At 33.4% G+C, this 18,649-nt stretch overlaps 2 protein-coding genes across 2 annotated transcripts in view; one reads left to right on the top strand and one right to left on the bottom strand.

Annotated features, from left to right (window-relative positions):
- CDC73 (cell division cycle 73) overlaps window positions 1–18,649 on the bottom strand; it is a 122,228-nt gene that overhangs the window by 43,126 nt on the left and 60,453 nt on the right. The window lies entirely within an intron of this gene.
- Window positions 5,646–17,280, top strand: B3GALT2 (beta-1,3-galactosyltransferase 2). The gene is made up of 2 exons (XM_072814902.1): window positions 5,646–10,177; window positions 14,632–17,280. Exon 2 carries the CDS (start codon window positions 14,756–14,758, stop codon window positions 16,022–16,024), a length of 1,269 nt encoding a protein of 422 aa, XP_072671003.1. The 5' UTR covers window positions 5,646–10,177; window positions 14,632–14,755; the 3' UTR covers window positions 16,025–17,280.

The raw sequence follows: 18,649 nt of genomic DNA, 5'->3' as shown, positions 1-18,649 counted from the left end.
TCAACCATCACTAATCATTTGGGAAATGCACATCAAACCACAATGAAATATCACTTCATACCCATTAGGATAGCTATTAGCAAACACACAACTGAAATTAACAAGTACTGACAACGATGTTGAAAAATTAGAATCCCTGTGATGGCTGGTGGGAATGTAAAATGTGTAGCTGCTATGAAAAACAGTATGGTGGTATCTCAAAAAATGAAATATAGAATTACCATATAATCCAGCAATTCCAACTCTTGGTATATAACCAACAGAACAGAAAGTAGGGACTTGACCAGGTATGTATGTATGTATGTATTTTTAAAGATTTTATTTATTTACTCATGAGAGACACACAGAGAAGCAGAGACACAGGCAGAGGGAGGAGAAGCAAGCTCCATGTAGGAACCCGATGCAGGACTCGGTCTGGGAACTCTGGGATCACGTCCTGAGTCAAACACTGACGCAGACACTCAACCACTGAGCCACCCAGGCGTCCCACTGACCATGTATTTAAATGTATGTTGATGTGCATATTATTATTCACAATAGCCAAAAGATGAAAACAACCCAAATGTCCACTGACAAACAGATGGATAAACAAATTACAGTTTATGCATCCAATGGAGTATCATTCAACTTAAAAAAAAAAAAAAAAAGAATAATTGCACTTCTATGAAGTACCTGGAAGAGCCAAATTCATAGAAATAGAACAGTGGTTACCAGAGGCTGGGGAGAAGGCAACAGGAAATTGTTTAATGTGTACAGAGTTTTAATTTGGAATGAAGCTACAGAGTGGTGATGGCTGTATAACATTATAGATATACTTAATGGCACTGAATTATACACTTAAAATGGTAAATCATAAATATAAATAAAAAATTTTTAAAAAGCACAAGGTATGCTAAAAGAATAAACACAGTCTAATTACAAATGATGGCAGACTTTTCAAGAGAAAACTCTATTTCTCCCTTTTTAGCTCTGGACTATACCCACAAGGGATAAACTCATGAACAAGCTGACTCAATCATATCTCCTCCATCTCTCTCCTTTGGAGGTGGAAATCAACAGTGAGAGATACGCTCAGCAATATGAGCTACAGTTATCTGTACCAGGCTGGTTTTAAGGAGGACTATGTATACAAAAGACCAGAGAGCTGGTGTACGTACAGCTGGTACCAAAAAAAGTGACAAGTATTCATATGGCACCAGACAGAAACGGAAAAGCTTCCTTGATTCCTGACAGTTTTTCAATGTCTATGTTCTTTTAAAGGCCAATTTATATTTCCCAGTCTTGAGTTCTGCAGAATATTCCTATACCGTTATAATATATTTCCTTTTCTTCCTTAAGCTGAGCAAGTTTCTGCTACTTGATATCTAAGGAGCATAGACTAAAGTAAGTATTTTAATCTCAAGATAAAACAAAAATTCTATTCCTACCCAAATCTACTCAGAGAATTAAAACTCTGACCTGAGAATAAATATTCACTTTCTTCACAGTCACAGACCAAACTAGAATACAAGTGCTTATGAATAACATAAGAAGATATTCACTGATTAAAAATCTAAATACCAGTTTTCCATTTATCATTCTCTAGAATGCTTTTCAGAAGGTAACTGTGAAGGTTTAATTTTGTGTCAAGTGAGCAATGGGGTACCCAGATAATTTGGTTAAAACATCATTCTGGAGACACCCGGGTGGCTCAGTCGTTGAGCATCTGCCCTTGGCTCAGGGCATGATCCTGGAGTTGTGGGATCCAGTCCCATATCAGGCTCCCTGGGGAGCCTGCTTCTCCTCTACCTATGTCTCTCTTAATAAATAAATAATATCTTTTAAAAAAAATCCTTCTGGATGTGTCTGTGAGAATGTTTCTGGGTAAGATTAACATTTGAATCAACATACTGAGTAAAGCAGATTGCCCTCCCCAATGTGGGTGGACCTCACTGAATCCACTAAAAAAATGAACAGAACAAAAAGGCAAAGTAAAAAAGAATTCGCTCTCTGCCTGGCTGTTGTCAAGTTGAGACATCAGTGTTCTTTTGCCTGTGAACCAACCCTTAGACTGGAGCTGTAACCTCAACTCTCCTGGGTCTCCAGCTTGTTGACTGCAAATCCTGGGACTTTTTAATTTCCACAATCACATGTGCCAATTCCTCCCCATCCACCCACACATCCATCCATTTATCCATCCATCCATCCATCCATCCATCCATCCATCCATCCATCCATCCATCCATCCGGCTGCTTCTCTGGAGGTACCAAGTAATACAAATACAGCAAATGAAATTTGGATCAAAAGAGAGGAAAAGAGAGTGAGAAAGAATACAAAACCTTTAAAGGGGTATTCTTGCATAATGAGAAAATGGGGGAAATTTTTTTCATTTATTTATCTACAGATTTAAAAATTACATCCACATAAATGTAGATGAAATGTGTAATTACAAAACTGCAATTAGAAACAAACCAAAACATAGAAACTGATCTCCTTTAATACCAAAGTCTATAATGGCCACATACCTTTTCTGGCACAAATGAGCAATTCTTTTATATGTGCCACTGAGGTTTAATAAAAGCACAATCTTTCTCACTTAAAACTGGCAGGATTTTCCTTATAGTGGAGAGGGCCAGGGGTAAGGGATCATTTGTGTACCTTATGGGTCTATGGACTAAAAACAAATACACTCATGTAACCAGAGGCAGTGTAAATCAGTGGGGAAAAAAACAGTTGATTTAGAAATCTTGAACCCCAGGTTCTAGCTTCAGCTCTGACATATTAAAGAGTAGAGCTGTGAGAAAACCACCTCTCAGGTCTTGATTATCTTGACTCCACAATGAGACAATTAGATTTTTAGATGATTAGAAAGATCTAATTCTGTTCTAAAATTCTATTATTCTAATGTAAGTAATACCTTGTCACTTGGAACAATGCCATTGCAGTATAACCTTCAATGTCCAATTAACTGACTGAAGACATAATTCAATATGGGTTTCATCAAAGATGGTATAGCCATATAAAATTGCTCTTCTTGAAATGTGTGGGAAACATCAGAAAGGGAGACAGAACATAAAGACTCCTAACTCTGGGAAACGAACTAGGGGTGGTGGAAGGGGAAGAGGGCGGGGGGTGGAGGTGAATGGGTGACGGGCACGGAGGGGGGCATTTGACGGGATGAGCACTGGGTGTTATTCTGTATGTTGGTAAATTGAACACCAATAAAAAATAAATTATAAAAAAAATTGCTCTTCTTCTGTTCCATGTGAATATAAACAATATTCTTCTGCCCATCTCCCTCTATCAAAGGGTACATGTTTGGAATTAGCTAAATTTGATTGTTTTGAGAATCACATAATTATAGCTGCTGGTAATAGTGGCAGAAAGGAAAAATAATATCGTAAACTTTAAAAGAAAACATTCAATATTTTGGTATTTAATATAATTCAATAAACTAATTGAGGAAGCTAAAATAAACACAGACCTGTATATATTTAACTATCGACCCTTACCCGTAACATACACACACACACACACACACACACACACACACACACACACAGAGGGAGAGAGAGAATGTAAGAGAGAGAGAGAAAGAGTGCACACGTGTACAAGTAAGAATGGGAGAGGGAGAGGCAGGCTCCTGGCTGAGTAGGGAGCCTGACAATGGACTGGATCCCAGGACCCCAGAATCATGACCTGAGCCTAAGGTAGATGCTTAACCAAATGAGCCACCCAGGTGCCTACCAGAGATATTAATAAATATAAAATCTATGAAAAGTTAACAGAGGAAATACAGAAAAAAATAAAGGTCAACTCTGAGGACATGGAAAAGAAACAGACTCAATATGTTAGTAAACAATCAGGGAGATGAAAAAAATAATGGAGAGTACAACAGAAATCAAAAGAGTGAAACTGAGTGACACCATAATGAACTACAGAAAACAATTTGAAACTGAAGGGAAAAAGCTTAAATAAGTCTGTAACATTTCCTTCCAGTTATTTTGCTATCTATATAATGATCTAGGTATCCAAACCCTATCAATACCTTGAATAAAAGGAACCAAATGGCAAATCTATCTTTCTGTAGCTTGCATATAAAAAATGTTCAATGTATTTGTTGTACATTGTACAATATAAGTAAATCCCTTAGGCATCCTCTAAGTTGTGGAAAGGGAAGAAAATCAAACCTCAAAGTCACAAATTTCTCCTTCCTAATCCTATAACCTTTATCTATCTCTTTTCTGCCTTGCAAAGTTTCTTTATACTAAAGTTTCTATTTCCAATCAGAGCATAAATAATCATTCTGAAGAAAGGTCCCAGGAATTTTAAAATCAAGTATATTTATGCTCCCAACTCTTTTCAAAAAAGCCCTTTGGGGAAAACATTCTATTTATTTTCAACGTTTTCTTTATCTAGTAAAGCTATTAAATAAAAAGCATTTTCTCTGATACTAATAATTTATATTTGAGTAATAATGCTTCTTTGTGAAGTTAATGTCCAATTAACTGACTTAGCAGAATTTTAAGTTTCAACACATTACATCTACTTGAATTAACAAAATGTTTGTTGTGCTCTGTAATGAATTAATAGTGTTTAAATTTTTAAATACTAACAATATTTTGAGGAGTAGGGAGTATGGTACTTAAGAACTTATTCAAAGATACTGACTTAGTGAGCTTCACACTTATCAAACTCAGTATGTCTCCTGTGTGTTAAGAAGTATTTTAAAAAAAAGTATTTTACGTTGACCTCTTTTAATAGTCTCCTATGTATGCAATTTTTTAAATGAAAATTAGTATCCTAATAAATACAAAAATGAAATTTTAAAAGAAATTTATGCTAAGCACAAATATTTTAAGTCTCAGAAATTACACCAGAGGACATAATGAAGTAATCAAATGCTACTACCTAGTCATAAAATCACAGTGAATGTAACAATTACACTTGTTCACAGACTTGTATACTCTACTGGTAAGCCAACTACTACAAACCTGACTGCCACAGGCAACAGGATTTTTCAAAATGGTGAAGTACTGGCCAAGTTCAGAACAAAGCTGAGCACAACCTTCTTCAATATATATACACTGGGGTTATATACCTAGAAAAGTCAGTATATGTTAAAATTTTACAAAATACACTTTGTATTCTAATTATGTTTCATTTAAAATTGTCCCACCGGCTACAAACCTCTTTTCCTGGCCTCACTCACTAAATGCCCTTCAATTATTTTGTCAACCAAACATACCCTCATAAACTTCTAGAACACTTCCTAGAAAACAGCATTTACCCTAATGAGAACCAAAGCTCTCAACAAGAGTACCAAATAATATTGGTACTCACACACACCCTGTGCCAAATAATAAATGAAAGAGTCTAGCTGATTTATGTTACACTGAACAGCTAGCTACAATGTAAGAAACTCACGAAAAAAAAAAGCATTGGACACTTGGGTGGCTCAGTGGTTGAGCGTCTGCATTCAGTTCAGGGTGTGATCCTGAGGTCCCAGAATCAAGTCCTACATTGGGCTCCCTGCATGCAGCCTGCTTCTCCCTCTGTCTAGGTCTCTGCTTCTCTCTCTGTGTCTCTCATGAATAAATAAATAAAATCCTTTAAAAAAAAGAATATACAAGCATAACACAAACTACTGCTGATTTTAATGCTTATATTTTACCTTAGGATCATTAATAGTTTATATGAACTAAAACTAATAAGGGTGTTAAAAATTAGTTCTGAAAGAGACACTTAAATTTAGCTCTGCTTTCCAGTCAAAAGAAACTCTTAAACAATTTGAGTATCTGCTGCTTAAGTTGGTGAAAACTGAAGAAGAAAAATAAGGCAGGCAAACACTGACACTTGTGGTCATTCTGAGATTGCTAATTTGAAATCAGGCTAATTCTGCTTTGTAAGTTCAAGGAAAAGTGAAACTGGTTCATAAATCATCTATTGACTTCAAAGAAAAACTGTAAATTCTTAATGAACACAGTAATTTTTCTTCAAAAAAAGAAAACTAATATTAAACAGCCAAAAATATGCCATTTGTCCACATCTTTTATACAAATGAAAAAGATTTCATCTGATCTTAAGTCATAAGATTTAAACTCTAAGCAAACATCACTCTATGCAAAATTCTTGACTGATTAAATTAAAACTAAAGCTCGTCTCTAAATAACTATGCCAAATGGCATTTTTCAGAGCACTATGTTGGAAACAATACCTGATTCAAAACATTAAGATTTTTCTCCAGCACTGGAAAAAATAACTAGTTCTTCAGGTGAGCGCTGGCTGGAAAAAAAATTGCTTGCATTTAGGGGCCAATTACTCATACTAAAGCACAAACAGGAATGAAGACCAATGCAGGGAAAACCAGATTCATATCTCCTCTTCTCAAATTATTCAAGGATATTTGCTCATTCTCAGTGAATCACCTGCCATGGCTGAAGTGTTATCCCCCAGACTCTTTTTCTCCTTATTCTTCTCACCAAGGATATTTAGTTGAATTTATATAAGTAGTATAATTCCATAAAATGAATTATCTTTATTATTAGTGAGCAAATCTATACATGATTCATCATGTCATAATGACTCAAAAACTACAAGCCATAAGAATAAAGTAGTAATTACTTCTATACTCAATAGAAACTGAATTAGGAGGCACTACAAATTTTGTCTTTAAATTCTGCCTCCTGAGGACTATTGTAGACATGCCCAGGAAAACCCTAAAGCCAACCTGGACAGTTCTGGCCAAAACACACAGAATACTGTAATACCCTGTTTTTCCCATCAGGGGCGTGTTATAAGATTAAAAAGCAGACCTATGCAACTAAAAATTGTAAGACATTTTTAACTATAAAACTTAACAAAATAGCTGCCAGTTTCCTGAGTTTGATAAAGAAACCTGTCACATTTACTGAGAAAGTTTAACCATAGAATTCAGATGTTAAAAGAAACTAGACTAAAGGAAGAACTTTCTACAAGCTTGCCTGTCATAAGATTTTTACAGTTTCTCTTGGCTAGAAACATGTAGGTTGCTAGAAAAAGTCACTAAAGAAACTTTTATCTTGTGTCTGCTCTGTTTTTCTGTACTTTATGTAAAGTTCTTAGCCAGTTTAACTTAAATTTAAGAAAGCAATGGAAGGTGTACCTAAGAATTTAAAGTAAATTCTGATTAAGTAGATAGGCACTTTTTTAGCTTCTAGGAGTTTCTTTTGCTATATTAACCCTTGCCCCATAGCAAGCATAGTTGAGACAATAGTCACTGGGAATTCAGGGGCTCAAACCAATACCGAGGGAACCATTAACTAGCAGGTTATGTGATGGAGCTCTCTTAATAACCAAGATCTATGATAAAATCCAGTGAGACACTAAAAAAGAGTCAAATCAAAAGAACAGCAAAAATAATAGTTTTACCCTTCCTAGAGAAAAGGTATGGAATGTGTCTAAATTATCTTTGTCTAACACATAATAAACGGTGCCGAACTACAAATATCAGCACACAGTAGTGGATCAATATGCATGTTTGACAAGTGAATATAATGAAAATATAAATATCCATTCATAATTCTATGAATGATTTCTTGGTACACTGTGTCAGTCCTATAAAAAAATTCCCACAATTTCTCCAACAGTGTTACCTAGTAAACTGGTTAAGAACAGAGCATAAAGAATTAGATAATCTTGCTTTAATTCCCAGATAGACTCTTACTATAATTAGCTGGTATCTGGGATAATTATTTACAACTCTAAGCACTGGTTCCTCATCTTTAAAATGGGTATTATGGGGATCCCTGGGTGGCGCAGTGGTTTAGCGCCTGCCTTTGGCCCAGGGCGCGATCCTAGAGACCTGGGATCAAATCCCACGTTGGACTCCCGGTGCATGGAGCCTGCTTCTCCCTCTGCCTATGTCTCTGCCTCTCTCTCTCTCTCTGTGTGACTACCATAAATAAATAAAAATTAAAAAAATAAAATAAAATGGGTATTATGATAATGAAACTACTAGGAGGAAAAAAAGCCACTTAACTAGCTTAGGTAGGTTTAGCATGCAATCTGATTTTGGGTAAATAACAATCACTGCTGCTAGCTGTGTAGACAAATCCTATGTAAGGAATTACTGATAATTACTGATAAATATGATCTCCGAAAATCCACTTCTACTTTTGTAACATACATTGTTTTAAGTTAGCACTTTAGCACTGATTTCTACCTACCTTTAATATAAAAAAAAAGTAGTGAGCATGAAGTATGAGTAGATATAGGTACTAAATTAAAAACTGGCTTTCAATTTTGTCCTTCACACTGAACTAGGAAAAGCCAAAGTTCTACATCTTAAGTTTCCCATTTATAAAACTCTTAATATTCCTTCTAACATTTCTGGGAAAATTACATTCATTCCTTAAAAAAAGAAAAAAAATCACAGGATTCCTTAAAGTACAAAAAATATTGTATCAGCTACACTAAAATACATGAGGACAAAAAGTTTTGATGTATTAGGGAAAGTGTAAACCCATATTTGATGTAACATATTTAACTGGAAAAGATAGGATGTATGAATTGTATATCTGACTACAAATATATAGCTCAAGTTCTAAAACCATAAATTTTTAGGCATTAATATCCCTGAAGTCTCACAGGAAAAACGGATAATTCAGGCAATTAAAAAAAAAAAAAAAAAAAAGACAACGTCCCAGTATTCTGCAGGAAAAAAGCAAGGTGCCCAGGAGACTAACCATACAATGAAATTATTCAGAGTATCTAGTTGCTTACCGAAAAATGTGCTTGGAGGCAAGTTAGTAAACAATCCTGAAATATTAGGACAAGTAAATATGATTAGTAAAACCTTACTATTCACCAAGAAGATTCTGTACAAGTGTGCTATATCCACTATCTCATTTTGTTGACTTCTATCATACATGTAATCTTAAAGAAAAGGAAAATAAAAAATAAAAGCTGACATTAAAAAGTGATTAAAAATAGTTTTGCTGTCTTCAAGAAGACTAGAAAACACATAAAAGCAAAAAATAAGTGGGCTGTATCTCACCATGTGCCATTAAATGATCCACTCCAGCTGATTTATAAACTCCAGAAAATTAGGGGTGGGGGTATATATATATTAAAAAAAAGGTCTGAGTCTTATCTTGATACTAGTAAATTGGAGCAATTTGAGAAAATGAACTTCAAAGGAAGGCATGCACTGAAGGGGTTAAATTGCACCAAATTACATACAAAAGCTTGTATTGCTTAGGTCCTATAAAATCATGTTAGAAACATGAAATCAACATCTAACCCTGAAACATTTAGAAAGCCTGTTCTTAAGCAAAAAAACCAAAAAAAAAAACCAAAAAAACAAAAAAACAAAACAAAAAAAACAAAAGGAAAAAGGAAAATAAGGATAAAATAAAATTATAACTATTTCATAATCATCCCATTTTTATATTATGCACTTACACTTACATTGAATAGATATAATTTATCACACGAAGCAAAATCTCTTAAGGTTCTCCCTACCTTAGGTTTTTAGTCAAAATGAATGCAAACAATCACGTGGGATTCAGCCAAGCAGTGACGTTAAATTCTGCTCTGTCAGAGAGAGCATCTGTCAAGCCCACATTTAAACTGCTGCCTGCCTGTGCAGCAGCTGAGGAACCGTGGATTTCATATTATAAACTAAAACCCCAGTAAAACTGCTCAAAATCCTTCCTGCAGCTGACAGGCAACAACGAAAAAGAATCAAATCCTATTCTATTCCAATACAATCGCAGCACTACATTCTAGCTCTGGCTGCTTTACATTGCAGCTCAGTGTTATTACTAGAAATATGGATACTGAGAAGAGAATACAGCACTGCATTGTCCGGCCAGGAAAACAGCAGATGTAAAAAGCTTCAATGCATCAACTGTCGGCAAGAGTCAACAGTGCTCCGAATAGAGCGGACAACTACAGCTCTTTTGTTTAAAGAACAAGAAAGAAAATAAAAGAAAGGAAAAATCTCAGACGACCAGGACCCATATGAACAAGAAGGGTAACTCGAAGACAAGCAGACAGATGGACACTTTGGATACTGTGAAAAGCAATCGCAGGAGGCAGACTATTGGGGGATGTGCGCATGTTCGATAGCATCTTTTTTGCTGAAGTGATGGCGTGCCAAAAGTATTTTCAGTGGGTATAATCCTCTCCACATAAATGGCCTGACCAAGGAAGGTATGTCAATATTTTGTGTGTAATATTCATTTAAATGTCTGTTACCTTTTCATAGCCCCCGGAGGCACTAATATCTGATAAACAAGTTCATCTAGTTCACTGTCCTTGAAACTATGAAAGGGTTTCTAGATAAATGATTTTAAAATCTGTCATTGTTAAAGCTGTCATTGCTTTATTCAAGTAAGTATGTAGGTTGGAGTAAATATGGGTTGTGGATGTATAAAGGAGAGAAAAGGCAAATAGCAATAAGATTTGCTTAAAGGATTCTCTGAGAAATTAAACTTAAAAAAACTGTAGCCCTCTAAAGAAAACACAGCAAGGCTCTTATCAAATTAGGTCAAAATGAATTCTTATCTAGTAAATTAAAGTGATCTCTTAAAAATGGCTATCAAAAGAGACAATGCAGTGAAATTACATTAAATAGTATCAAAGATTATCTTAATATTAAGAGGTTTTTTAAAAGTCCTTTTAAAACAAATTACTAATACATAACAGCTTTCACTAACAAATCTTCCTTCCAAGACCCATCTCCCCAAATAAATATAACAAACACAATCTAAGAGTTTCAACAAATATTATTATTGAGCTATAAAAAGGAAAGCATTTGCATAGGATCATATAAGGTGGTATGAGTTTTGTACACAGCACACCACACAGTAGATTTGTATGTTATTACAGTGTCCGTGAATACAACTTTAAACAAAGAAATATCAATACTTGGTAAAAATTCCCCACTTGAAAAAGTGAGCTTTCATTTTAAGCAACTGACTGATTCTAAATGATCAAACATAAGATTATTCTTAGTGATAATTTTTAAAGTGAAATTCAAAATAGAATAAAAAAAGATATAAAAATATTCATGAACAGAAAAACAAGGACAAAAAATTAAATATAAATGTAGCTACTGCGCTTCTAGGCTATATTAATATGTACTAACAAACTACCATCATGGTATGTGTGTGCAGGGCAGAAATAAATCGAATAAACTATTTAAACAGCAATCACAGAATAGCAACTCATGGCTCAGGAACTCAAATATATTCAAAATTTTTTTACAGATCTATCACAGATCCTGATATTTGCTCAATCTCACAACACAACTCAATAACCTATTATTTAATAATCACAAAAGGCAAACATTTTAAAGGCATACGTAAGTATTCCATTCTGAAATTAAGATTAAACAAGTTTATCAGGCCTTATTATTATTACATCTCAACATCAAGTCTCACTACCATACCATGAATTTTTATTCCACTATAGAATGAAGTCAGATGGTATTAAATTAAAAAATACCATTAAAAATACAGTTGTGAAAAATCTCAAGTCTCTCTTAGAGCCCTTTCTCTTAATGTTAATAGCACCAATTAAGCATTTTTATAAGCTAAGTATCTCAAAAGCACAGAATTTTGTTTTATTCAAGCACCACTAAAATCTAGGACTGTTCCAACAGACTTAAGATATCAACACTTTTAAAAGCCAAATTATAAAAACAGTTTGTGTCAGAGATAGAGAATGAGTATGTGAGAAGTAACTAAACATTTCACAATAACAGTCTCTTCATGAACTTCAATTCGTAAGATGTAAATACACATTAGTAACTTGAAAAAATTATCACAAAAAACCCTAAGAGCTAAATCAAAGGTATTTCTATGCTGAAAATGTAGAAGTGCAAATTGTTTAGACTGCTACAATATTTTAACTTTGTCATGTTCCTACTTTTTAAGAATTAAAACACAACAGGCAGTGACTAGAGAATAATTTTAACATTTAATAAAAGGAAAAACAGTAACTTTAATTTTACTTTCTTTTTAACAGAAAAACTATGATGAATACCTGAGAACCTTTTTAATAAAGAAAATTTTAAAGCTAGACACATGCACTTCATTTATCAATGGGAGATTACCAAATGAGTATACATGAATTTAAAGTCTGGGAAGCTTAATACTTACAAATATACAAATAAAATTTAAATTAAGATGCTTTTCCATCACCTATTGCTACAAATCATACAGGACCATAAGCTATGTATCTATGCTAGATTACAATATATAATAATATGCTGTTTTCTGTAACATGGAAATATTTCAGAGATATTTCAGGTATACTGCTTTCATAAAAATATCACAATTTATTAGTACGATATTTACCTTCATTCTTCAGTCATTTCACTCAAAAATATGACCTTATATTTATTGCTTCTTAAACTATTGAATGTGTACTTTTAAAAGATGTAACTGATTGGATTCCAACCAGATACCAAACATATATCTACAAAAAAAGGTAACAAATTTAACTTAGCTTTGAATGTTTCAAATAGATTACCAAATAAATGTAAAAAGTAACTTCTGTTTCTTTTAAATTTATACACATAACCCTTATATCTATGGCCTCTCCATGGAGAGGAAAAAGAATTGTTACTATTTATCCAATATTTCATTTGAAAATATAAGCTTAGAAAGAGTTTCCAGGTCTAAACAGAATGGACAACTATTTGTAAGTACAGGAAGGGAAAGATTGAGTTTCTAAATCAGAATGCTCAGCTTACTTGCAGTTCAGCTCACAGCAGAACTGTTTTGCTGGTACAGTGAACAGCCTTGGTCTTTATTATAGTAATGTGAAATTAAAATTCATGTAAATAGAGCCTAATAAATAGCAAACTAGGTTCTATGTTTTTAAAACCCCTATTTAAAAAAAAAATCACAGTTTGTATCTCACACAATGATTGAACAATTTTTTATATTTGAGAACCATAACTTCTAAAAGTACTACATAATTTCAGATACTAGAAATTATCAAAAGCTGGCGCCTTTACTATCATACAGTGGACATTTGTTCAAATTCCCACCTACTTGCTCCTCCTAGTGGCTCCTGCTAGAATAGTACTTTCATTCATATATGTCTAACCCTTTCAATTTTCAAAATTCTTCATATATGTCTAACCCTTTCAATCAATTTTCAAAGTTCTTCATACTATATATAAGTTCTATAATTATTCAATTACATGACAGCCTCCATGTAAATACAATTATTTTTCCAAAACATTAAGTTTCATGTCAAAGTTAAGCAAATTTGGCATTAAGCATGAATATCTTAAATCAGAGGCTACACAAACACACAGGTATAGGTATACATGCACAGAATTTTTAATAAACACTCCTACATTAAATATTTTAATTGACTAGTTTTATTTTGCTTAAAGAAATAATTTCCACAAAACAAATTTGAAAAAATTAAAATTTATGAGTCCCCTTCTTAACAAGTTTTTTTTCTATTAATAGAACAAGTTACAGCTCTTATCACCCACCTCAACCCTTACATCCTGATCCAGAAAAACTAAGAACTGAAAAACATGAAAACATGAACAATTTGTGCTATGCACTGAAAAACCTTGTTCAAGGATAACACCACCAGTTTTTAATATGTAGCATCATGAACCTCCCATACTTACATTTCATAATCTCTTAAAAATCTAAGTTTCTAAGTGTCATGCTACCAGAAGTCCTAAAAATGTAACAAATTGTCTCTACAAACAAATGTAGAACACAGCAAAACTCAAGAATCTTTTAAAATGCATTTTGTAAACTTTTAATTTTAAATACCTAGTGCCTATACTTTGTAAGAAACCTGAAAGGACTATTCAAAGTAGTTCTTTGTTTAATTCTAACATGGAGATATGTGATAGTTTTCCGTCAAGGCCAAAGATAATTAAGGATAATTAGTTGCTATACTTTAAAAATCAACCTTAAGCCTAACTCAGGCCACTGATCTTCTGAATACATCTTAAAATTAGAAAGAGTATTTGAAAATGTTCATCATTTATTACTGTCTTAAAATCCTGCACTGAAGTTACTGGACCCTGAAAATTAATTTTGACAGGTGCATCTTCTCATTGACTTTCTCAACACAGTAGGGGCCAATGGAAACATGCCAAGCAGTGTACTGTGACTAACAGAACTCTGCCATAATCAACCTTGCACCGTCTGTCCCACAACTGATACATGACCATTTTACAAAAAAGGCCGCTGACTGTGCACCATACCACCAATGGTATGTCAAATCAATTTTAATTAATGTCAATAAATTTTCCATCTGCTCTCAGGCCTTCTTACATGGCCTTTCTCAGGAATCTAGTAACATTCTTCTCTTCCACATGCATACAACTTTTAAATCTTTAACTCAGGTCAAAAGTGCAAACGACTAGAGCTAGCTACTTAGACAATGAAATAACTGGAAGAAAATTAATCCATCACTTCTCTCCTTACAGTGCTTATCCGGTTCTCAGTGATGCTTTGTTACCAAGGATATACAAATTTTAAACTTCATTCCTGGGTTATCATATTTTCACAACTTAAAAAATTCGTATTTGTCCTAATAATTAACATCCAAACTCTCTTTTCAGGCAGTTATGTAATATTTAGCATTTTGTAAATTTTTATGTTTCATCTTTATAGAATGACTGCATGGGAGACAACCTGGCCGAATTAAAATATGATTACCAAAGAATAGTATTGATTAAAAAGGAAACATTTTCAGCCACCAGTAGTATCTCATATCCCATTTCTGGATATTTACAACATGCTTCAGTGGAGGAGAAGACATTGCTGCTTTGCAAAGATGAGCTGGAATGCCAAGAGGTCTCTGTTCCGTACACATCTTATTGGTGTACTTTCTCTAGTGTTTCTTTTTGCTATGTTTCTGTTTTTCAACCATCATGACTGGCTGCCAGGCAGAGCTGGATTTAAAGAAAACCCTGTGACATATACTTTCCGAGGATTTCGTTCTACAAAAAGTGAGACAAACCACAGCTCTCTCCGGAACATTTGGAAAGAAACAGTCCCTCAAACTCTGAGGCCTCAAACAGCAACTAACTCCAATAACACAGACCTATCGCCACAAGGAGTTACAGGGCTGGAGAATACACTTAGTGCCAATGGAAGTATTTACAATGAAAAAGGCACTGGACATCCAAATTCTTACCATTTCAAATATATTATCAATGAACCTGAAAAATGCCAGGAGAAAAGTCCTTTTTTAATACTGCTAATAGCTGCAGAACCTGGACAAACGGAAGCCAGAAGAGCTATTCGGCAAACATGGGGCAATGAAAGTCTAGCACCTGGTATCCAAATCACACGAATTTTTTTGTTGGGCGTAAGTATTAAGTTAAATGGCTACCTTCAACGTGCAATACTGGAAGAAAGCAGGCAATATCATGATATAATTCAACAGGAATATTTAGATACATACTACAACTTGACAATTAAAACACTCATGGGCATGAACTGGGTAGCAACATATTGTCCACATATTCCATATGTTATGAAAACTGACAGTGACATGTTTGTCAACACTGAATATTTAATACATAAGTTATTGAAGCCAGATCTGCCTCCCAGACATAACTACTTTACTGGTTACCTAATGAGAGGATATGCACCTAATCGGAACAAAGATAGCAAATGGTACATGCCACCAGACCTCTACCCAAGTGAACGCTACCCTGTCTTTTGTTCTGGGACTGGTTATGTTTTTTCTGGAGATCTGGCAGAGAAGATATTTAAAGTTTCTTTAAGTATCCGTCGTTTGCACTTGGAAGATGTATATGTAGGGATCTGTCTTGCCAAGTTGAGAATTGATCCTGTGCCCCCTCCCAATGAGTTTGTGTTCAATCACTGGCGAGTTTCTTATTCAAGCTGTAAATACAGCCACCTAATTACCTCTCATCAGTTCCAGCCTAGTGAACTGATAAAATACTGGAACCATTTACAACAAAATAAGCACAATGCTTGTGCCAATGCAGCAAAAGAAAAGGCAGGCAGGTATCGCCACCGTAAATTACACTAGAGAAGACAATTTTTTTTCAAATGTGCAATCTGTAAAATATTGCTAAAAGCATGTATAGTTAAAACTGATTACATCCATAGGACAAGCTTTAGTTAAAACTCATCACATAAAGGAATTCAAAAATTATTTTTTTAATTTCTGAAGGTAATTCTTAAAAATACAACATTATATAACAAAACGTATCCCAAAAGAATCTATTAAAAAAAAAAAACTGTGTAAGGGGATTCTGTGTATTAACATGCAATAACAAGCATGCAAACATCAATGGTTCAAGGCTTTTGTTAGGGGCCAATAAGATGTATTCTGCATATATTTTCCTCATAAATTTTAATTTAAGAAATGGAGACAGTCAAAAGACCATTTTAGATTCAGTTTTTCATTTTAACATATAATTAAATGTAAATAAAACATTACTGTCAATCTTAAGGAAACTTTGTAATTGTGCAAAGGACAAACTTTCTGACCTGACTATTCTAGGGTTCTAAAACTATATTCCATGCAATAAGATTTAGTTAAATTACTCTACAATTTATAAAGTTCAGATGTTTCATCAATGCAATTCTCATCTAAGTATTCACACCTTTTAAAAACTGAGATATTCAGTTTCTTTTATTAGTACATATATCGAGGGAAATTATTTTGACATGTGATAAAATGTGAAAAATCAATGTGTCTCAGGCTCAAGTTTTTATAAGAAAACAAAAAGTAAATGTTTCAAAATAGACAGTCTGTTTCCTAGTTGGTGTTAAGGGCCACGCTAGTATTTCAATGAGTTATTCTATTAGATCAGTTATGCACTCTTAAGGAGTACTACCACTTAACTTCAAGGGTATCGTAAAAATATATCATGTTCCTCTAACAGAAGCAGAAGTAATTACTTAAAGGCAAATAGAGAATGTACTGTTGAAAAAAGATACAGGACAAAGAGTGCAGCAGCAGTTTCATTCAATACATTTTTAAGATGCATGTCTGCCAAACTGCAACATATGGGAAGTTTATTTCCTGACAGCAGGTGTACACATGCCAATACTTAATCATTTTATGGCGTCTACTTCTTTCTCGGAGTGCCAAGTTTACAAACCGGCAGTTTTTAATTCGGTAGATGACAACTATTCTGTGTCACCAACTTCAAACCTTTTTTGGGAGGGGTGGGGGAAAACTACAAATGTTTGACAAACACTTGATTCTAGGATGACAATGTATACAATGCACTTTTACCAAGTTTTTAATAAAAAAAAAGTAAAAAAAAAACTTTACTGAGTGTTACAGTACAAATATTTTCACAGTAATTTTGTTTGGCTCCATTACAAATTTTAAATATCAAGAAATAGTAACCCACTAAGTATAAAAGTTTTTTTATTTCATAAAAGTATGTAAAACTTAATCTAATGAAGATTTTACTTATCTTATTTCTAATGACATTTTTATCCTTGATTCTATTCTGAAGAGATATTACATCAAAACAGAACTGTTATGATTCTTATTAACATTCAGAATCACAGAAACTGTTTATGTACTTATTACTTAATATGTTGGAATTCTATTTACATGGAATTTATCTCCCATTTTCTATTCAGTAATCGAAGTATTCTATTTTACATCAAGTAATTTTGAAAGCCAAGCTATGTAACATCCCCAACTCTTGGTTAAGTCCATTTTTCACTTAACTTATTCAATAGAATTATAAAAAGACTAAAATTACTAAATGGGAAACTTACTAAATAAAGGTCACACGTAAAAGGATAATACCAAATTAGATAAGTCTGATGAAAGACAAATATAATCCTTTCTTCAATGTAAAATAATTCTCATTTATTTAATTATTATTTATTTATTTATTTGTTCTCTCACTATTTACCTAAATTATGATTACAGTGCAGGATCTTTAAATATAGATTTTTTCCTTCTGGAAAAATTCAAGTTTAAAAAGTTGACTTATGAAAAACAACACAACTAAATTCCACCCAGCTTAGACATCAATTTCAAATCATTTCAATATCCCTGAGAATACTATCTTGAGAACTGATAGTAAGCTGCTAACATTGAGTTCTCAAAGAACACTAGATCAAATAATAAAGTTTCCTACTACTGCTAAAAATCTTTATTTTAAAATAAACATTCCATTAATTTATTTTTGACCCTTCACTCTCAATGTGCAAGATTAATTCTTCAGAAAATATGAATTGTTATTATGGTATCTCAACATCTCACTCAAGTATTAACTGTGCCTTATTAATGCCCAGTACTATGTGATTTTATAATTACACATGAAAATATAATTTTAAATATATGTACTGCATTTGATCAAAGAAAAAATTCAGGAACTATATAATCTTTATGCTCAAAGTGTTATGTTAGGGGATAAAAATATTTTAGGGGATAAAAATATCAAAACTTTCAATAGTTACACTAGTTCATTTTCATCAAGATTACAGGTGATTAAATTCTAATTTGAGCAATTTAAATTTTTCATCTCTTTGTATACAGCAGAATCATATAACTTCAACTGGAATCTTACTGATATCTATTAACCAAAAGCCCTATGAAAATAATACAAACAACAGCAGCAGGAACTATTTACTGATAGAGCATACACTATATGCCTGGTACTATGTTAAACCACTT

Source organism: Canis lupus, chromosome 38 (genome assembly GCF_048164855.1).
Source record: "Canis lupus baileyi chromosome 38, mCanLup2.hap1, whole genome shotgun sequence".
Lineage (NCBI taxonomy): Eukaryota > Metazoa > Chordata > Mammalia > Carnivora > Canidae > Canis > Canis lupus.
This window is presented reverse-complemented; position numbering and strand designations above follow the sequence as displayed.